This window comes from Balaenoptera acutorostrata, chromosome 21, assembly GCF_949987535.1.
Source record: "Balaenoptera acutorostrata chromosome 21, mBalAcu1.1, whole genome shotgun sequence".
NCBI classification, from domain to species: domain Eukaryota; kingdom Metazoa; phylum Chordata; class Mammalia; order Artiodactyla; family Balaenopteridae; genus Balaenoptera; species Balaenoptera acutorostrata.
The window spans coordinates 30,231,069-30,254,204 of NC_080084.1; the positions used below are offsets into that span (position 1 = coordinate 30,231,069).

General features: G+C 40.9%; 1 protein-coding gene across 1 annotated transcript in view; it reads right to left on the reverse strand.

The window, feature by feature from the left end:
* The window catches only part of CSMD1 (CUB and Sushi multiple domains 1), a 1,828,277-nt gene that overhangs the window by 302,025 nt on the left and 1,503,116 nt on the right, over positions 1 to 23,136 (reverse strand). The window contains exons 19-22 of the mRNA XM_057537433.1: positions 21,592 to 21,708; positions 19,935 to 20,150; positions 12,696 to 12,884; positions 3,629 to 3,798 (exon numbers count right to left, since the gene is read on the reverse strand). Of these exons, the coding sequence (XP_057393416.1) occupies positions 3,629 to 3,798; positions 12,696 to 12,884; positions 19,935 to 20,150; positions 21,592 to 21,708 (692 nt within the window). The remainder of the gene's footprint in view (positions 1 to 3,628; positions 3,799 to 12,695; positions 12,885 to 19,934; positions 20,151 to 21,591; positions 21,709 to 23,136) is intronic.

Here is a 23,136-nt window from a genome sequence, read left to right on the forward strand (position 1 = left end):
TGATAAAAAATATCTTATCTAAATAAAGTACATCAAAGTCCCTGGTAGCCTCCCCCGTATCTGCCTATTTCTCTCACTTCTTTTCCTTCTCACACAGATTAATTCTTACTTTTCTTCTCCTGCTCTTCATACATAATGCATATGTAAACCATGAATGCTGCTTGACAGACTTACAAATTCACATACTCCTAAATGGAGAAAACACATTTAGAAGAATTAATTTTATGGATCATTATTTGATTTCATTTTAATTAAATACGCATATGCTTGAGTAGGAAAATCAAACACCCTACAACTTCTCATGGAAGCTAGCAACAAGCTAGTGTAGGAAAAATCACTGTTTGGCTTAACATAGATTCATTTGATAGTGAGGTTTCTGGAACCCAGGTTATAAAGAGCTTTTTTTTTTTTTTTTTTTTTAATTTTTATTTTTAGCTGTGTTGGGTCTTCGTTTCTCTGCAAGGGCTTTCTCTAGTTCCGGCGAGCAGGGGCCACTCTTCATCGCGGTGCGCGGGCCTCTCACTATCGAGGCCTCTCTTTGTTGCGGAGCACAGGCTCCAGACGCGCAGGCTCAGTAGCTGTGGCTCGTTGTGGCTCACGGGCCCAGTTGCTCTGCGGCATGTGGGATTTTCTCAGACCAGGGCTCGAACCCGTGTCCACTGCATTGGCAGGCAGATTCTCAACCACTGCGCCACCAGGGAAGCCCTATAAAGAGCTTTAAAATCCAGAGCATGCTGGCTCAAAAATAAAGTGTCCAGGCCTCTCCAGCAAGGTCTTAGGTTACTCCACATGTCATGTAATTCTCTGTGATTCACAGAAATCCATGGAGATGAGGGGGCATTAAAGGAAATAAACACACACTTAGGCTCGGTCCTCAAAGCTCTGAAGCATCTTCCACTGTCACCTACACTGGTCTTAGCTTGTCTGAGTGCTTCTCCGAGATTTAATAGCTTACATGGACAGCGTCTAGCTCCAGGATCCTCATGGCTAAACCACTAAAAATGAACCACTGCCACACTGAATTATTAAGCATCCCTGGAAGAGTAATTCTGTCTTATTTATCTGCATCACCAGCACTTAGCACTGGGCTTGACAGTAGAAATCTCTGAACGAAAAAGTAACTGACTCGTGGGGATATTATGTTGTCAACTCTCGCAAGGTGAAAATCTGGATTCATGCTTCTCATGTATCACAAATGACAACCCAGATAGTATTGGAAGGCAAAAAACTTAATGGTTACTTCCAATTAAATTAGTAACAAGCGATTTTAGTTCAGCACAAAACCTCCTAGTTGTATATCCTCATCTACAAGCAGCTGGGATCAAAATGTCCCTTTCAGTCATTAGGAAAAGGTTCCTTGGGTCATATGTTAATACAAGGCTATAACTATTTGCACTACAGACCCTCCCTTGGAGCCTGGCACATAATAAATGCCATATGCTCCGAGTGGACTAGCCAAGGGAGCAGATAAGCACAGATTAGAAAACATCACAAGGAATCCTGGAATGACAACGCTGAAAGGACTGGGGAAATCATCCCCACTTTTGCAGGAGCTATACCCGAGGGCTCTGTTTCCAGAACTAACCTCGCTTTCCATTACGTATCCCTATCATGACACTCTCCTTAGAGCTGTATTTCTCTTACACGGTGTTTCCATATGAAACAAGCAAGCATCACGTTTAAGCGGGGGAGGGTGTGTACATAAACTCTGGTCTTTGTTAATGGATCATACTTCGTGTGCGGGGCGACGTAAGCAGCATGTATGCTCAAAATTCAAGGTAGTCCCACTTGAGATGTTTTTAACTTTTTGATATTTATTAGCATATTCAATAAAAGGTATGTCTGCACGGCATCAAGGTTTTTCAGATGATTGACAGTTTCTCTGCAATTAAAGGTGGTAAGCAAGATGTTTTTTTGATTTTTTGTTATAATCAACAAGTTTAAACAGCACACAATCACAAATGAAAATGATTTGCTTCCTTCCATTCCAGTAATATGTATCAGTGTATATTTAATCCAGTGTCTCTAATCACTCTCCTGCACCAAAGTATGGTTAATTGTTCCTTAAAAGTTTGCCTTAAAGGCTTACTGACGTCTAAATTTGAGGTTATCAAAGAATTCAGAAAACAGTTCTTTGATGCAAATTTAACTTTTCTCAGATCCGTCAGGATGTACTAGTTTCATACCTGAAAATCACTTCTTAATTACAGCGACTCATACTGCCAGCATGCGCTTTCGAAAGACTATTACAATGAAAGAACAACTAGAATAAAACCTCTCTCCTAAATTATGACCTTGAAGCACAGTCAAAGGTGGACTTGGAGGAAGTGATGAGCACTTGAGTCTGGAAGCTTCTGTTGACCTGTGCACATAACGGAACCTACCAGCGACCCCACTTTATCCACTGTGCAAACAGAGGACACACCTGGAGGGCACTAAGTTTCCCCTCTTAGCAGGCTCTTGGCATAGCTTCTTAATGCTCACAGCTTCAAGTGAGTCGAATCTACTGCGTCTGAGATGGAGCATTGTCTGTGTCCATGTAGATGCACATATGACTGAAAAACCCCAGAACTTTAGAAAGGGGATGAGATGTGTCCCTCTCTTGCCATAAACAAGCCGTGTGGCCTGGACAAGTCGCTTACTTCCCAGTGGAACAAGCAGGTGGACGGGCTGGATGACGGCCAGTGTTGGTCTTTGTTGCTCAAAGCCACTCTCTTTCAAGGCCCTGAGGCTCGGGCTACAAGTGCCAACTGCTCAGCCCCTAGAGCCAGGGAGGTCCCCAGGTTCCTGAAATAGTCACAGGAGAGGTGGAAACTATTTCCGAAGTCTTAGAAGTTTGGGGGCATTTGCAGTTGGAGCTCAAGGTAAGACCTGGGTGCTCCCTTAATCCGTCCCCCTGCCTGTTTCCCTGGAGTCCCTCTGGAATGTGAGTGGTGTGCTCCACCTGGAGCAGTTCCCCGAGGCTCTGATGCTTTGAGTCATCTACTGCACTGACCCTTGATGCTGGTCCCACACCTAGCACACCTCGGAGTCCTGTGAACACAACTCAGACTGGCTGAGTGAGATTCTGCCTCATCCTGGCTTGGCTTCTCCACATCAACCTTGCTTTGTGGTCCAGCAACAGTGGCAGGGCTTGCTTCTACTCTCACATCAAAATCCTTCTAGCTCTGAAGGATGCTCTGTCATGATCACATTTACAAATCAAGAGCGACTGTAGAAAGGGTTGGTCTGGGGATCCTGTAAGTTTTTTTTACAATTATTAGCATGTGCTAAGAACAATGCTAGAAATATGTATCTATATTATTTAATCCTCAAAACATCACAAAAAGGTAGGTACCATTGCATGTTTTTACATATAAGAAAAATAAGGCTTAAAAATGTTAAATAATACCCTTAAATACACAACTAATAAATTTTAGATCCAGGATTATAGACTTAGGTAAAGTCCACATACACACGATACTATAGGCCACCTTCTCAAACCAGCTGGATAAACCAATTGGGAAAATATGTGTATATATAAAGATACATTAATATATGTATATATCTACGTATATAGATGGATCAACATTATATATATTCCTTGAGAAGGAAAGATGGAGTCCTATTAAAACAGATTTTTTTTTACCTTTAGAATATCTCCTTCAAACAGCTGGAAGCTTCGTGCTCTGAGATGGATCCCCTTGCCAGCTTCTGTTTCAATTTTATAGATACACTCATGGTTATTATCATAATTTGATGGGAAATTTGGAGACAGTAATGTTCCTTCATTTCCTTTGACACTTGCTCCACATTCAGCTAAAATAAATAGGACAGTAAAAAAAGAAAGAGGATTCAAAAGTGGAATTACTGATTTTAATAAATAAAAACTTTTAAATCATGACAGCCCTCTTTTCTCTCAATGTATATCTGCTAGCACCATATTGTTTTTATAGATTAGTGACTTCTTTCTACTGTTTTATGAACTGGACAGGAAAGATACCCCCATTCATCCCATTTTCAAGATTTTCTTATTTCTTGTAATAGAATGCATCTTACTCCTAACTTACAAAGAATTCTAGAATAAAACAGGTGTGCCCGAGCACTCTGGCTGATCACTGGCAGTCACCTCTCTGCCCCATCTCTGCTTCATGAAGCATCCCCGCCAATTCCAATGTGCTGACTCGACAGTTATGTCCACGCAGTTTTCCCACGTTGGTATTCTGTGGCCTCAACCTGGATGCATTTAAAGGGGAGTCTAACCGTGGACCAAACCACTGAGTCCCCTGCTACTTAGTCTCACAGCACTGAGCCCACCCGCCTGTCCTGGGACAGAAGCCCTTTCGGCGGCAGAAAATACGTTCTTCTTCCCTTGACGAAAGGAGAGGGCAATTCACCTCTACATCCAAATTTGCATAAAGAACTTTAATCAGAGTAAAAATGAAAATAAATATAGCTCTCCACTTTCTGCCAACTTGGAGAAAGTCACCTAAACTCTCAGCACCTGTTTCCTCACCTATGAAAGTGAGAGAGTTAGGCTAACTCCTAAAATTCTATTCGTCCAAAACAATCATAAAATAATAAAATTGCTCTGTGTGTGTGTGTGTGTTTGCTCATGTATGATGTGTGTGCATCTGTGTGTGCATGTGCGTGTGCATCTCTGTGTGCATGTCTGTGTCTGTGTGACAAGAGTGCTCCATGCGATTCTGCACAAAATAATTTATTGGCCACGCTATGGGAAAAGCACAGTGATTTTTAAAATTTCAACAAAGTTAAGTCGGAGTGTGAAGAATAACGATCAACTTGTAAACTGAAAATCAGTAAAATGCCTACATGTAACGGGGGTGAGAGAGAGGGGGACAGGGTTCAGTTTAAGGGGGCTGCTTGAGGTATCACTCAACTTTGGCAGATGTCCCGTGTGTGCCCATTTTCATAATTCCAAGTCTCTGACATCCCCGTCTTCTCTTGACAATCACTGAAATTAGCTGCACCATGAGCCTTCCCTGGCCTGACTGATGGAAGGAATAAGCTGGAGATTCAGGATCAGCCCATGATGACTTGTGCCCTTGAATCTCATGATGTCCCCACGTAGAAGGGTCGGGGAGAAAATCAGGGAGAGAAACACAGGAGAACTTGGCTCACCTGCCCCCGATCTTTCCCTCCATAAGGACCTGAAGGAGGGTTTTATGGGAAACAGTGTTGAGAAAGAAGCACAGGGAAGTGGTGACCCCAAAACATGGCAATGGGATTTTATAATTATAATTTTAAAATTATAGCTATAGTTATTATTATTATATATTCATATATTTGTGTAATTTTAGTACTTTTTAAGAAACATTTTTATGGTGAGAAAGGCGAGTGGTGTGTCTCTCAGGCTGCGTTTGGACTTTCATTTTTGCTCAGGCTGGGACGTGGATGTCCTTTCATGTCAAGAATCTGGTGATTCTCAGCAATTCTGAGACTGACGACGTATGGCTTCATCTCTTAAATTCAACAAGCATTTTGGGCAAGTAATCTCCTTGAGAGGTGGTAATCATTCATGGGCTTTGTTGCATATTCTTTTACTATTTTTCTTTCCTGAAGAAATGGTGATTTTAACATAAAAGCCAAAATAAGTGAAAAGAACACTGAAACAGCAAAGCAGAAGGTCCCCCTTTGGCTGCTCTGTGGATGAAACAGCAAGGGGTTCAAACTCGTTGAAGATATTGGACGTAAAGAGAATAAAAGAAGAAACTCACAGCGTTCTGATAACCAGAATATGGAACCCGTCACAAGCACTAGGAAGTTTTATTTAGAATTGAATTGGACAGTGACCGATAAAGGAAATCATTCAAAAATCAAATTTACATCCTTTTGTTACTTTATAAGTTTGAAAAAACATCTCTTGCAATTGAAGACGTAATAAATACTGATAGAGTGGCACCTAGACCATTTTTAGTCTAAGGGGTGCTTTGGAAGGGATACTTCTTATGGCTACTGTAACTGGTTGTGTGGGTTTGGGTTTACCACATATATGACTGCATCAGGCCCATCGTGCACTGCGTTCACTGGACATCCACTGTGAAGTGTGGGCAGCCTTGCGTCAAACATCCTTTGAGGTGGGCAGGAGGTAAAAGGGATAATGAGGGCCCTGGGCCCCCCTCTGGCCATCAGGAGATGCGTGGTCTTCTTTCTTGACTGAATGAGGTCAAGAGGCTGGAGGGAGGGTTGAAGGACACCCGGGGGAATTAGCTCAACACAGTGCTGAGTCCACACACCTTGAACCCAAAATGTGGCATGAGAGAGCTTTGCCACTCTGGGGTAACTGTGAAAACTGCCTGCAAGAAGTCCCTGTGTGTCTTCAGGGGGCTCTCCCATGAGGAGGGCAAAGACAAGGAGACCCACTCCAATCGGCTCCAGCCCTGCGATCCTGGGAAGGACGTGCTTTTCCCTCCCTGAGGCAGGGGAGCCTACATCTCTCTCCCTGTTGTCTGGAGGCTCTGCTCCAACGTCTGGCAGGTGTGTTCTCTTGCTCTCCTTATGGTTGGAATTCCTTTCTTTGGGTCTTCACACCACTTTGTTTCTATTCCCTTCTTCTCCTTGACAGACTTGCCACACAGAGAATTTTCCAGGCTCAGGAGTGTCCTTTTTTAAACGTAGACTTAGTCTATCACAATAAGGCTGATGTGTAAATGGTATACGTCACACACTTTTCTAAGTTCTTCAGTTACATTAAATCACTTAACCCTCACAATAACCTTATGTGATGAGGTAATAAACCCCGTTTTACAGATAAGGAAACTGAAGCACAGACTAGCTCAAAAGTAGTTTTTCCCAAGGTCACACCACTAGTACAGACGCATTATTGATTTGATATAACCTCTAAGTGCTTAGCTTAGGAAAAGAATTGTGGACTTTTAAAAAATCCTAATTAATGATGAATATACTTTATAATTAAAAGTTCATAATATTATTCATAATTATCGGTAATGAAACTAGCAGAGCAAAATTCTGTTGAAGGAGAGAGTATACTTTTAAGGATTTTATCCAGATAGGATAAAAGTTAAGGTACCAATTAACTGAGGTTGTATTTGCTTTCACGTTAGCATTTAGGACATTAATCATTTATTTCTCATAATACAACAAAAAGGCAGGACTAGAAAGAAGGCTTTAGCATTTGGATAGCCGGGGAGAAAAAATTTATCAAATCTCAAGATGTAATTTTACATGGCTTTTTGTGAAGATTTGGATTCTGTGATTTTTTTCTAAAGCAAATATATAATAAGAGATGCTAATTAAGTGCAAGTCTACACTACATAGAAATAATGAGTGTGGGAGATTAACTGGCCAGTTGTAACTGGTAATTCTTTGCAGAGAAGCAATGCCGTTGCTTTAACTTGTAGAAAGATGGGGAAAAAGTGACCAGCCACCTCACCCACACATCTCTGTCTCACTTTATACTCACCTCTTGAATACAAAATCTCCACTAGCGTCAGAGCAACTATTTCTCATAACCTGAGATGCAAGTAAAGTTTCTAAGTGAATAAGCAATAACAATTAATTTACTCATGATACATCTGTGAGTGAACCTAAACATACATGGCACGTGCACTTAAAAGTGGAAGGTCAGAATTCATTATTCCAGAGTATACAGTACAGGACTTAAAAGATAGTCTTTATTCAAATTTTTCTCCAAGAATATGAAATTGCTTGTAGAGTATACAAACTTGGTACATCAATTTTAAAAGTCTATTTTACTACAGTGTTTTATTTAATATAGCCATATAATATGATTACTATTTGATTTATATCTGTATCGCTTTATATTCTTCAAAGATTTTCATGCAGATCATCTTTCCTCGGTTTTAGGCAATTATTTGTGTTTGACACTATTCTGATGCACATGGGTGGCTGTTGCTGGAGTTGTTTTCTGATTTTATGTGAAGACCACTAAGAAAATATGACCTTTTACAGGCTGAACGTGATCAGCCATTTGGTCTTGAGGGTCCTGGTTCATTCTGACTGGGTTCCACAGCAGGCTGGAAACGTCAAAGGTCTGGTGAGAAATGTGGGTCGGGGACCTGGAGCTACAGCACATGGCGAAGTCTCAGGTGTGAGACACGTGGGTGTTCAGGTGGCCTTTCGGACGTGACAAAGCAGGGGAACATTTGAGAGGACTTCGGGGATCTGGCTGTAAAGAGAGACTGGACCAGACGGCAGTGGGTGTATGGGTGTCACTGAACCAGGGTCCCTGGAGAGTTTGGAGCACAAGGTGTCCTGATAAACATCTGTTTGGAAAAGAGGAGATGCACTAAAAGAAAACAGTGAATCCTAAACAGTCTAAAGGAAAACGCAAAGAGAGTTGTAGTGCGAAAACGGACATGCCAACAAATTCTAGAATTCCCAGTCCAGAGGAACACACTGGAAGATCAAATAAGTAATTGTAGAGCCTATAAAATGTACTAGCACTTTGCCCAGCTGGGTACAGCCATCTGTTTTTCTTTTGGTCTATTTGTCACTTGCACAGAGTGTATTTTTATAACTATTATATCATTAAATAAATACAACATTTCCATGAGGTCAGTATCAACAATAAATCCATTTTACAGATGAGGAAACTGAGACAGTGCTAGGTTAATAATTAACTTGCTCAAGATCACATGGAGGGGGGCGTTGGTGGAGCTGTGATCTGAACTCCAGCTGGTCTGGTAATAACCACATTATGTTTGTCAAAATACAACAGTGATAATTAATTACACTTATAGATGTTAAGTAACCCACGAGGAACACGTATGAATGTATGACTCCAAAAGAGTAGGAACATGAGGCTGTTGTGGGAAACACACCTTCCGAACATCTTAATTGAATGTCTCACAAAATGTCCTGCCAAGGAACAGGAATGCCTGCATTGGCATCCTGTTTCTGAGGCAGGCCAATGACTTAAATTTATTTCGAATTAAATCAACTAGTGCACAAAGACGAATGCAACACGTTTCCAACTGCAAGAATAGAAACGTGTCAAGAAGACTGAGGAAGGTGCACTAAAGCCTGAGACGCTGTCCCACAGGAGATAACTGAGTGAAATACAACGAACGGTAAAAAGCAGGTGCTCAGAAAATGTAAGTCATCAGAATTTCAGAAATTCTTTGACTTGATTTCAGATATCCATTGCAAATCTCCATTCCTAGAGCAATTAAATGGATCAATTTTCAGTTCTTCCCATAATCCATTTAAAGTGATTTTAAGATGAATGAATATAATTTCCCTTAAAATGAATCATTTGCTCTTTTTTATAAAGAACCTCCTGAAACTGTAATTAAAACTGAATTGTCATTGAGAGTTTTGTAATGGAACTAAACTTATTAAAATTAAATGAACAAAACAGAAAGGAGTCAATTGATTTTTCAGTTAATTCTTCTGTACAAAAGCATCAACCCATGAGGTGGTCTTAGCAGCTCTGGGTGATGTAACAGAACACAGACAAGAGGCTTAAAGAATAACATTTATTTCTCACAGCTCTGGAAGCTGGAAGTCCACATCCATAGCACTAACCATATTATTTGTAAGCAATAATAAATATTCAATATCAATAAATATTTTATTGGGGATATTAATTTACTATTTGATAGTAACACAGTAGGTGAAAATCTATACTCTCTCAATCTGCCTACTTATCATGCTAATCTGGGTTCCAATTCTGTTGCTGAAGAACTTACCCCCCTAAATACTACCGAGGCTTTGCAATGCCCCTCATCTCACAGGGCCGCTTCTCAGCCCAGGTGTTCACTAGAACTTCTATTTATCACCAGATGTTTATTAGAAAAAGGTAAAGTAGCATTCTCATAATCCACTTGGCACTCCTCCAGGGTCACCTGTGATCTCTGGATTGGATTTGCAACTTTTGTCTAGGGATAGATTATTCTTATTTCTATGATTTTACAGGAAGAAAGACAGACACAGCGTGCTAATGAATCAAACTTTGAGATCAAGATAGGAGCTTCCAAGAGAAATAATGTTTGTTTGACAAACATGTATTGAATAAGGCACAGAGCTGGATTTAGGGCTAAGGCAGCCTCCACTGTAAGGAAAGGTCAGCCTAACGGGAGAGACAGAAATAGGAAGACAAGTTCACTGGAGTACAGTGGTTATCCTGGAGGGTCCCTCTCCAGCCGGTGGGTAAGGGGGTAGAAAGAGCTTACATGGGAGGTGAGTTCCAAAATGAGGAAGTCAGCCTGGCAGAAAAGGGGGTGCACGTTGCAAATGAGGGAGCAGTGTAGGGAGAGGCTTGAGCATAAGAGAGAACCAGGGCAATTTCAGGTCCTGTGCAGCCTTGGTGTGTGCGAGCCCAAGTACATGAGTGAGCTGGGCAAGACGTCGGAGAGTCTGGCCAGTGAATAAGGGGCCTGCGTCCCCGGCGAGTGGAGGGTTTGTTCTGCACATTATGGGAGCTGATTCACGGGTTCTGTTAAGGCGGATGGATTTGTGAAGTTCTGAATGCAGACAGATCACTCTGGGGGCTGCGGCAACAGTGGTTGGGGGCTGTCCTGGAGGTGGGGAGCATCTTCAGGATGTGAAGCTGAGAGCCTTCTCAAGGCTGGGCAGAGAGGATGAGTGGGGAGCCTCCCTGGAGAGCTGGGGAGAGGCAGAATCTTCAGAACTAGCAACTAATTCAACGTGGAGAATGAGAGAAAGGGAGAAATGAGAACTCCCAGGTGCCACGTGGGTCACCTGGTGGATTTTAGTGCCTTACTAACATGTTTATTTAAAGGTCTCTTGTGGCCAGATGGGCTGGAAGGAAAGTCAGGAAGCAGTAGGTAAAATACAAGAGGTGAAATACAGAACGGCCCCACCAGGCCATTCTCTCAGTGCAGTGCAGGGCTGAAAGGCCTGGTTTTAGGTGCTCTGTGTTGGAATCTTGCTGGCTGTGTGCCGGTGGGCAAAGGCCTTAAGTTCTTTGTGCCTCAGTGTTCCCATCTGTAGAATGGAACTGACAATAATAGTGCTTACTTCATAGAGGTGTCTGGGGGATTAAATAAGATAACTCATGGAGAGAGCTCAGAGTAGTGCTGGTCTAGAATCAGTGCTCAATAAACATTAACTATTATTTCAACCCCAGTTACTCCTCATTTTATACTTTAGGCAACAGTGTAAAACCCCAAATAACAAGACTAAGAGTGTAAAGATGATGAATCTAGATAAAATAACAGAATAATGCAAATGGAATATTACAATCGATAGACAATGTTACATACGTGGATTAAGGCTTTGACTTCATTGAGTTGGGAGTGTTTTCCCCCAGATTTTAAACTATCTTGCTCAGTAATTTCCAATTTGGGGCATATGGATTCTAGGCAACTCTGGGAACATCTAGGATCATCTAGAAAATATTGTACCTTTTTTTCTTGAGATAGTGTTCAAAATTGGCATCCAAATCTCAAATAAAAATCATAACTAAAAAAAAAAAAAGTGAGAACTACTGTTTTAGGAGAAAGCCACATCATAGAAAGATCAGATATGTGCCCTGGCAAGAGATAAAGATGATTTGATTCATATTCACTTGTCTAATTTTTTTATAATGAAGTCCTCACTATCCTACTATCTATGGCATACTGGAACACAAAAAGACAGTATATTAACTTTTGAACCACATAATATTCCTAAATAATTGAAGAGATTCTGTGCATTGGAAAAATCTGGTTTACTAAGTTAACAACTTAGCATTTTTATGGGTTATGAAATCATATTTTCACAACTTCCCCACCTGCCTCTAGTTTATCAGCTGGTAAGATCACAGGTGCCTCAAGGACTCAGAAGGCTCACAATTAAGGGGGTCCATGGTTCATCACTAGACAAATGTCATAATGCTACATTAGCCAGTTTCTGTGACTTTAAAGGACAGCTTGTACGCCCTTTACATGCTGAGCAACGTGGCCAAGTGGCAGGTAGCAGATATTGCCTCTGGGGCTGATGACCAGACCCTCTAGACCTGTAGCCAAGATTCCATAGTTAAACAGAGCCACCACAATTCTCTGAGGAACTCCCTACAGCAGCACAGGTTCAGATTAACAATAAATACACCCCATTGAATAGGCATCTTAATTCCGTCTTAGCACAGTGCCTAGTTTCAAGTACCTAAATAAAGATTCCTATTACTCTCTGGAATGACCTCTTGAAATCTTCAAGAACACTGTGAAAAAGCTAATTCAGTGTTAAAATGTCTACAACCCCCACTTTGCGAGAGTATGCACGATCATCTAATCAGAGTCAAAGTGTAAAAAAACAACAAAACGAGTATTTTAAATTGTCCGCAGCATTATACCAGGTGATACCACTGCTCTTAAGCAACAGAATTGTCAAAGGTTGTGTTAATACAGCATGGCTTCTAGCTTTTATTTTGTCTTTTGTCCCAGGTATATAGTGTGTGTGTGTGTGTGTGTGTGTGTGTGCATATATATATATATATATTTTTTTTTTTTTTTTTTCCTCCTCCATAAATATGCTTGACACATGCTTTAGTTTCACTCCTCTTCAGTCAGGACGTCTTAGGGCTGAAAGGGGCTGGCTTTACCGATGAGGTAACCACAGCCCAGAGAGGCTGCCTCCTCCACCTCCCCGGGGAGCGGAGCGCCCGCCCAGTGCCGGCCTCCTGCCCTCCCATGCCTGGTGGGGCCCTGCACGCTGACCGCACCGCGCCCTGCCCCCCCGGGTGAATGAAATGAAAGCACGTGACCACCTACCCACACACCTTGGCAGAGATGCGCTCCATACACGACGGCCCCCGCCCAGGCACGTGAGCTTGGTTGCGCCTTCTAAGCGATAACCTGGGAAGCACGAAAACGTCAGAGAGTCTCCAACTCCGAAGTGAAAACCGATTCTCCTGCTGAAAGCAGGGACGCCAGGATCGTCACAAGGCTCGAGGTCATATTCTGAGACATGAAGAGACAGAGTACACTTGTGGGAACCCAGGTAAATACTCAAAAATTATTTCGCAAGAATAAAAAGGTGCTATTACTTAAAAAATAAACATATATATATATTTTTTATTCCCCCAGGCTCTGCTGTAACTGTCATATGGATTGTCTTCCTTTGTACTATGAGTTTTCTCATGACAAATGGAATATAGTATTTTTAAAATAAATGTAGAACATTATAATAACATGACCCACTCAAAACTGTCCCTTTAACAGTAGGAAGTTATTTTAGTGATGCACGCAATTGCTAAAATCAGTCACTGTCCTCTTACAGGTGTTTTGGATAAACAAGACCCAATGCAGAACAAACTAAAAGCAGTATCACAGGGTTTCTTCACAGGGTGGAAAGCTTACCATAACCAATTTCACCCCTAAAATACACCTCAGTATGGAATAGCAAAACCTTTTCCTGTCTATTTTTCAATTTATAAACCATATTTTATTGACACGTAATGAAAAACTTCTGGATCCTGCTAGAAATTTCTGTAAACTACCCAGGAAGGAAGTGCTAAATTTAGTTAAAAAGAAAAAAAAGAATAATGTCTGGTGTATTGCTGCATTTGGGGATTAAATGTCCAAAATAACAGTACTAATAACAGCATTTTGTATTTGTCTCATTCTTTAGTACCAACTCTTTCAAATCTCTGTATGTGGGTACAACTGCACTCTGGTTGTCATGGGTCTCACGGGCCATCTTTCAGTGTGTTGTTGATCCTTCTTGCTGTGTTCTCAGCGTGTAATGCCCAGTGTTTAGTCAAACAGGATCAAACAGTGGGCCACCATTAGGGGTTTGAATGGTGGAAAGAGCTTCAAAGAGGTTAAAGTGTTGATTAAAGGATGAGCATTATTGCAATGAGTGGGAGACAAAAGTTTTTCCTATGGTGGCGGGGAAACTGTCCTAGTCCATCTGAAAAGATATTGCCTTTGCTTTCTGATTTCCAACTACTATCTTTCAAGTTCTGACTCTAAAGTGTGGATTCTGTATTCTCAAGGAACATATTAAATCCAAACCATCATTTCCCCCAATATTTCTCAATTTTAATCCATCTTTTCTACTCCCATCATCCACAAGTTTCATCACTGGCATCCCAACCCCCTATGAAGAGGAAATCTCTGCTCCAATTTTTCCCTCATCTCACCCAACTTATTGGTCAACATCTGAGCTCCACACTTTCTACATTGTCTTTATCCTGTTTTTCATTTAGATAAAAAATCTATTCTGGATCCCTAACATATTCAAACTACTCTCACCACTCTGGAGATATACTCATTAATTTGACCTATTTTTAGTATGACCCAGCAAGGAAAAAAAAAAAGGTAATATCATTTAATTCAACTCAACAAATATTTGTCATACCAAAACATAATGGTAGACTTTCTAGGAAATAGTAAAATAAAGCTGTCACAATCCAGGGAACTTTATCTTCATCTGACAGAAGTCATTCTCCTCCTAATATACTGTATACTCTCAACTCGAATCACATCTTTGCTGTCATTTCTTTAAAAGCAATTGAAAACTCTTGCCAAGTAAGAGAATAGTTTGATATTATTTATGCTAGGTCTATTGTATTATAGAGAAAAACACTGTAATCGTATGGTTGTGTATATTTTTATTTCATATTTCTACTGATGTCCTCTGAAAAATACCTACTGAAATAGGAAGCCTGATCCAACACCGTGAGATTAGAGGTGTGGATTAGTTCCATCCTCCCACACAAGGTCATATAAAGGTCCTCTTGTATCAGTTGTCACTTATGGGCTATTACACAGTGTGTATTTGCACAGCATACGTTTCCAGTTAGTCATCCAGCAGAATAAAAATGTATTGCCCTCAGGATTCCAAGTTCCCTGACTCAAAGATTTTGTTCATAGAACTTACTCTATTTTTCTTCATCAATTCTCTAGTCTCATTCCCATGAGCACACAAACATGTGTTCCAGGGCCCATTTTAAGAATGTGACACACCAATCCACTGAATAAAAACCACTCTCATGACCTCACAATGACCACAGCCACGGCGCCTGCTTGGGCACCTTCGGCACCAGCTCTTCAGAAGCGTTCCATGTTCTATTTTCACGTTACCTCTTCCCAGTCCCTCTCCACCCACCAGCCAGGCTCCCTTCCAAACCAGAGCCTCCGCGACCTCCACTTGTGAGCCCACTCACCAAGCCTTGCTCCTCCTCCTACTTAGACAGTGGAAGCCCTCTTCCTCCTTGAAGGGTTATCCTTTCTCTCCTCCTAGCTCAGGGTCCCACCTTCTCAGTCCATGGTTTGAACCCTCCTCATCTTTGCACCAAAATGTTCTGCCCCAGCTTAAACCTAGTACCTTCTTTCTGTGCAGCTACACTCATTTCCCAGCTTACCCAGCCCCACGATTTTAAATTTTGTCTATTTATTGATGAACTTCAATTTTTTTTTTCCTGACTTAACTCTCTCTGTGAACTCAAGACTCTTGATAACCCCTCCTGGATATATACCTAAAATTTCCCAAAGCAAAATTTTATATTTTTCCTCCCAAACCTGCTTCAGTCCCCATGTCTGCCACATGAAGCGTGGCATCCTCATTCACAGAGACGATGACCTTGACCCCTGTCTGTATTTTAGACACATTCGATCCCAGCTGACCTGGTCCACTTCACTCCAGCACCCACCCCACAGCCTCAGCTTCTGCTGTCTCCTGTGCGGCTTACTGTGTAACAGCATCTTACCTAAGATCCTGTGTTAACGTTGGACGTTACTTAGAATGAGTTTTGAAAAAGGTCAGATCATGCCCATCCCTGTTCAAATCCTTCCAATGGCTTTGCATAACACAATTCACAGCCAAGGTACTTATATGACCATCTCAATTACCGGGCTCTGACCACAGCGACCTGCTTCTTTAACCCTAAACTTGCCCGCACACTCGCACTGCTGCTCTTCCTTCTTCTGAGGACCACGTCCCCTGTATCAGCCTGGCCTACTCTTTCACGTCTTTGAAATCAAGCGTCAGCTTATCAGATAGACCTACCGTGGCAACTCTCTACACGTCAGCATCTTTTAACTCCTTCACCATTTTATTCTTTCTGACAGCATCCCCCATTACTATCTCCCCCACTGGATTACAGGCTCTATGAAGGCAGGCCCTTTGTGTTATTCCCTACTGTGTCTCCAGGGCCTAGAATAATTCTTGGTACCTTGTAGGTGCTCAGCAAACACTCACTGAATTAAAAATAAATAAATAAATAAAAGAATGAGCACTCTGCACTCTTTCCCAGGCACTGATGATGCAACAACGGGAGAAGCCACATGAATAGATCTTCACTGTACAGTGAAGGAGACAAATATGGAAAAATAATGTTGGAAAATACACAATTTTGGTATATAAATAGTGTTATGGGAAGGTAGGAGGAAAATAACTCTGCTTAAGGAAGAGGGAGAAGACTGTGAGCAACAGACAGTGCTTGATCTGGGTGGAGTTTTGCCTGGTGAGGAATGAAAAAGGGTTTGTTTTTTTAACATTTATTTATTTGGTTGTGTGGGGTCTTAGTTGTGGCAGGCGGGCTCCTTAGTTGTGGCATGTGAACTCTTAGTTGCAGCACGAATGTGGGATCTAGTTCCCTGACCAGGGATCAAACTTGGGGCCCCTGCATTGGGAGCGTGGAGTCTTATCCACTATGCCACCAGGGAAGTCCCTGAAGAAGGGTTTTGAATGAAGAGGAAACCACATCTGTAAAGGCACTAAGTTGTCCAGATTCTCATCTTTTGAAGAGAATGACCAGGAAACTATGTGAATTCACAGAAAGTTGGCATTCTAAAAGTAGTATCATAGGAGGCATGGAGAAGGCTGGAATAAGTAAGTGTACACAGAGTGTACACGGAGAACAGTCAGTAGCGGACACTCAGGATAGAGCAGGGAGTGTGGGCGGCTCGACCTAAACATGCTTGAATAAGGAGCCCTTTCCCCCAGTATTTCCATTAGTCTCTGCGGGGACACTGACTGGGAGCCATAACTGAGAAATGACCCTTTAATAAACCTTCTAGAAAAGAAAGAAATAAACTGGACTAACAAGGAAAAAAATCCAGCTATAACAGCATACTGATTTTGTACAAATATCAGAAAAGTCTCCAGAAGGGTAAATGCTTCAATTGCATAATAAAGTGGTTACTTATTTGGGCACAAAGAATAAACTCCATTGTGTTAGTGTCACTGGCAATTGTTCGCAGCCCAGTTTCAAGGCAACATGCCTGCAGATGAAATGATTCCTTTAGCATACCTAAAGAATACGTTTCCTTTAGAATCAGCTTTGCAATCAAAGGTGTGTTTTGTCTTTAAAAAGACTGTCTGAGCATGTGTGTGACACAGTCTTGATGAAAGCGATTCCTTGTGCAAGCTTTATAGATTGTCTTCTACTGGCTGTGACCAAATGAATTGTTCCGCATGTTCACGAAGTGTTGCCAATTTAGTCTTAATATTTAAAGATATTTTAAAACTGCCCCAAAGAGCTACAAAGACCCAGAAAAGTGTGTTTTGTTGTTTCTGTTGTTTGCTTGCTTGTTTTTTAGGGAGTTTACGAAAGGAGTCAGTTTCAGAGTTGCACTCTGACTTTTGTAATCAAAAGACTCCTTGTAGCTGTGTAGCTTGTAGCTGTGTGCTGGGAGTCATGGAATTAAGAAAGAGATGGTACAAAACAGAGAGAAAGGGCTTCCCTGGTGGTGCAGTGGTTAAGAATCCGCCTGCCAATGCAGGGGACACAGGTTTGAGCCCTGGCCCAGGAAGATCCCACATGCTGCGGAGCAACTAAGCCTGTGTGCCACAACTATTGAGCCTGCGTGCCTCAACTACTGAGCCTGTGCTCTACAGCCTGTGAGCCACAACTACTGAGCCCATGTGCCACAACTACTGAAGCCCACGCACCTAGAGCCTGTGCTCCGCAACAAGAGAAGCCACCGCAATGAGAAGCCTGTGCACTGCAAGGAAGAGTAGCCCCCGCTCGCCGCAACTAGAGAAAGCCCACATGCAGCAACGAAGACCCAATGCAGCCAAAAATTAAAAAATAAAAAATAAAAAATAAAAAATAAACAGATAGAAATTGCATAGACTCATGAGAAATATCTGTGGACCAAATCCACAGGCTTGCATCACTGCCATTTTCTTTCTTTGGAGTGTTCTGCTTAAATTCATTTTGGATCACGATGAAAATAAGAACAGAGTGGAGTGCCAGTCTCATAGTTGTACTAACTGAGATCCACCCGGGGAGAGTATATATAGAGAGAGGGATTTAGGTATTAGCGTTAGGAAGATTTAAGTCTTTGATATAAAAAGCGGCCAAGGGCTTCCCTGGTGGCACAGTGGTTGGGAGTCTGCCTGCCAATGCAGGGGACACAGGTTCGGGCCCTGGTCTGGGAAGATCCCACATGCCGCGGAGCGACTAGGCCCGTGAGCCACAATTGCTGAGCCTGCGCGTCTGGAGCCTGTGCTCCGCAACAAGAGAGGCCACGATAGTGAGAGGCCCGCGCACCGCGATGAAGAGTGGCCCCCACTTGCCACAACTAGAGAAAGCCCTCGCACAGAAACGAAGACCCAACACAGCCATAAATAAATAAATAAATTAATTAAAAAAAAAAAAAAAAAAAAAAGCGGCCAATTTCATGATTACCATTGATTACGGCCAATTTCCAAGAAATCAAGTAATCTAAGCCCATCTGGAAAGCTCCATTAATGCAGTGAGATATCAGGAAAAATCAACAAAGTCAGATTAAGATAAATGGCAATTGGTCATAATTACAGGGAGTATAAAATGATTCAGAGCATCTTAAAATCCCTAAGAAGTCTTTTTTTTTAAAAGAATATTTCGATTTTACAATGATACTTCAATAAAGCTAAAAAAAGACAGTATTTCATTTTATATATTGTTAACTATCATGCAATATTTAGTAAGTAATTATTGACAACTTAATTCCTATTTTGTGTGAGATACGGGAATGGAACTGTCTTGATGTGAATGAGGAACACAGAAACCCTTCTACCAAGAGTTTTAGCTTCAGAACAGGGGATAAATAAGTACTCAGATATTTTAACAATGAATCTGATTAGTGGCATCAAAAGTTATTGAGGAATTAACCGGAACATAAAAGTAGAAGATTCACTTGTGATTATGGGACTCAGTAACCACCTTATGAAAATTACATTAGCTCTGGGCAGTGAAACATGAAATGGGAAAATGCTTTCTTTTCCAAAACATCAGATACAAAAATGAAAATTAATATAATTGTTTACACTCATCAGTAATCTTAGGGTAGTGATTCCCTCTGTTGGCTGGGGGTGTACCTGAGACTCTGCAGGAGATCTGACAATGATGCTTACTGAACATTGCTTGTTTATGTGATTACATTTTTCTCCCACATGTTTGACCATTTAGCTGTCTGTAATGTTTTTTCTCATCTGTAAAAATATCTTAATACCATTCTTAGCATCATTCAAATTAAACAATTTAACCCATACAAATAATGCCTGAAACAACATAAATCCCTCACAAATATTATCTATGTTTTATAATTAAAAGTGAAAATGTTTCGTAATTTTGGAGTATCATTTTGCTGCCATGTATGATGGCATTAAAGTCAACAAGAAGCTCACCCTCGACTGCGTGTGTTCATACTTTTTTTCACTCTAGAGGTGGTTCTCAGTACAAGTGTGGCGTCTCCTGGAAGGTAGGATTCAAAATAATCAGACCACAGCTAATTCTGAGTATGCTTCCCAATAAGGACAGCTTCCTCAGAGATTTTGATAGAACTGATGACAAGAGAGACTGAAGAGATAGTGATATTAGCAAATTTGGGGGGATGAGAATTTACAATCGATGTGAGGCATGGTGTCTTGTGGATGCCAGGCAGCTGCCCTTGCATCTCAACTCCTCCTCCACCCAACTAGAGCTTCTCACTGGTCGGCCGTTTACGTGTAAACACACACACACACACTTGCTCACACAAACAGTACAAGTATTGCCAGACAAGACCCCAACATACCTGAAAATGTGATATTGAAGCCCTCGTAGGAAATGGAAAAGTCTGATATAAACCGAAGCTGGGCGGTGAAGTTTCCAAACAAACCTGCCTTAATGGTGTGCGGCAGCACCGACCCTGTGAGCCTGGCCACTGGCTCCGAGAAACTCCCGTCCTCTGTGATGAGTAAGTAGTCGTGGGAGCTCTCCAGGTGGAAGGTGTGGAAGATCATCTGAACCCCTGAGAGACAGAGAGATGGAGGTAGTGAGAGAGAGACAGAGAGAGGGAGAGAGGGGGGCATTGGCAGAGTTAACAGTTGGGGAAAAGAATTTCTTCTGGGCTTAGAGACATAAAAGTCTTGAATCAAAAGATAATTTAAAATGCAACCTTAATTTTGAAGTTTGAAAGAAAAATACAGAGAATGGGTAGAAGAAGGAATAAACAGCAAAAACAAATGCTTCAGTATATATAAGTACAGATATAGATAAAGGTTAGACACAGGGACATAGAGACAGCTATATCAGCAGGTCCAGATAGAAATGCATAATAAAACTCGGCAGGAGGGTCACAATGGACTGCGTGCAGCCCCTCAGGGAAAGCATTTGTCCCTGAGGAGCGAAGGACCAGATCACTTTCCCATTTATAGTAAACACGTGTCCTTTAGAAAATCTAGGCTTGGAGGTCTAATATTGAAACTTACACAAGTGAGCGAAGACCATTTTGAAATGATAGTTTTATGTGATCCTTTGTGCATGTGTTCTCACTGTAACTATACCCACAAAGTATTATTTCTGAATTCCTATACATAATGAATAAATTTAACCATGACTAGGTCCTTTTTAATACAAATACTTATTTTCAGGATGACAATACCTTGGTTGCTCATTATTTGTTTATTCTTAATTTCCTTCAAGGCCAAGTTCTTCTTAACATGCATTCATGATGGCAGAGTGTAAGATAGTGTATATAATAAAACATGTCAATTTAACATTAAGTTGAGCTCAAATTTAAGTGGAAAGACAAAATCTACATAATGTTTATGTGAGGAAAATTCCAAATTATCTTCTTGAAAATGACAAGTTTACTCATACAAAAAAGACTCAAGAGTATAGTCCCAAATCCAATGTCTATAAACTGTATTTCTTACACAAAATTCAAATGTTTCTGGTTTTCACTCCACTTGTTTATAAAATGAGGATAATGAAATCTAATCCATAAATCAACACTGGATTATGTGAAGATAAATTATTCATTATATGTAATAATACTGCGTACACTTAGAACACAAGCCAAGTATAAAAATGTATCCTATATTTATCATAGAAATGAGAAGCTTAGATAATTTCTTATTTCTCTTTATTTAAGCACTAGTCATATTTTATTTACTGCATGCCTCTTTTCCTTATCATTACACCTAATTTTGAAGCTTATGTTCACAAGCATAAATTCAAGTTATCCAATCAATGGAGAATAAAACAAGAAATCTACTTTTGCTTGAAAGCACCAATAATTTAAAGACCATTTTTCTTCTAAAATCTTATTAAAAATCAAAATTAGCAATCAAAATATACATGAGGAAATTAGTTATCTTACTTGTTCACACATGAATATTTTTTCTTTGTTCCCATGTTTGTATCTAGTTAATTATTTTGTATATTTGAAATCTATGTAATATCCTTACCCTTTCCATGAGACACCTCAATGGTCCATGTACAGTTTAGAGAGTTTGGGTAAAAATCTGGAAACCCAGGAGAAAGAACTGTTCCACTCTTTCCATGGATGTATCCTCCACAGAGGGCTTAAAATAATAAGGAAATATCATTGTAGTATTAAAGTCTCACAATGATTGCTACACAAAATACTTTTAAAGTGACATTTAATTTGCACAAAGACTAAAAGAATATTTAAGATCACCTCCATGTAAAATAAAATGAAACAACAACTTTATTTTACTTGAAATATGCCAGTTGATATACAGTATCCTAAACAGGACAAAACCTGGAAAAAACAGACAGAGTAAGGTAAAACAGCTGAAGAAGAACCCTCCTGTGACGGTTAATTTTATGTGTCAACTTGACTGGGCCACGGATGCCCAGACGTTTGATCTGACATTATTCTGGGTGTGTCTGTGAGGATGCTCCTGGATGAGATGAACACTGGAACAGGTGGACTGAGTAGAGCGGGTTGCCCTCCCCAGTGGGGTGGGCCTCATCCAACAGGCTGAAGGCCTGAAGAGGTCAAAAAGGCTGAACATCTCACAACTAAGATGGAACACATCTTGCCTGATGGCTTTCAAACTGGGACCTCATCTTCATTCCTATCTTCAGACTAGAATTGAAGCATCAGCTCATTCTGAGTCTTGAGGCTGCTGGACTTCAAACTGGAATTTACACCATTGGCCTCCCTGGGCCCCAACTGGCTGACTACAGATCTTGGGACTTGAAAGCCTCTATAATCACGTGAGCCAATTCCTTATAATAAATCTATCTATATATCTATATCTGCATCTCTATCTATACCTTATTGATTCCATTTCTCTAGAGCTGCTAGTCTTCTCAGTAGCACTTCATTAAGTTTAAACCCTTTACATCAATATATGCCTTTTTCAATATGCCTCAGAGACTCATTTTTGAAGGAAGAAAAAGAAAGTTATACATAATCACTCGAAGGGGAAAGTCACGACATTTAGGGAATCAGTGCAATATGGAGGTTTAAGTGCTCAGACCCTGATGTCGGAAAGCAGTGTGTTCAGATGCTGATGCATCTCTGGCAAGCGGCTTGCCCTCCCTCCTTTACAGGTGTCTTACCTTGAAAGTGAAAATAGTGATAAAAGCCATGTCTTAGGGTAGGTGTTTATAATGATTTCCTTTGTAGAACACAATTTACAGGGCCCCATATGTATCAAATACCCAAGGCGTGAGCTAATGATAATTATTATTAGAGCTTTAATATATTAATAATTTAAAATTTGAATAAATTCTATATGCCTTAATTTTGCAAACATTTGAATAGTGGACGTTTGTCTTTTCTTTCACATCTTAAGGCCTATCAAGCTTTCCAGAATGTTAGAGCTGAACTGAAAAGGAATCAAAGCTGATGGAATCAGCACAGGGGGAGGCTGGGGGCAGGAAAGGTGACTCAGGTTCAGCTGTGATTCAGTCTCCAGGTCCTCTGGGCCCCTAACCCCTGCATCATTCAAAGGTCTGCTGCAATATGAACATCTTGA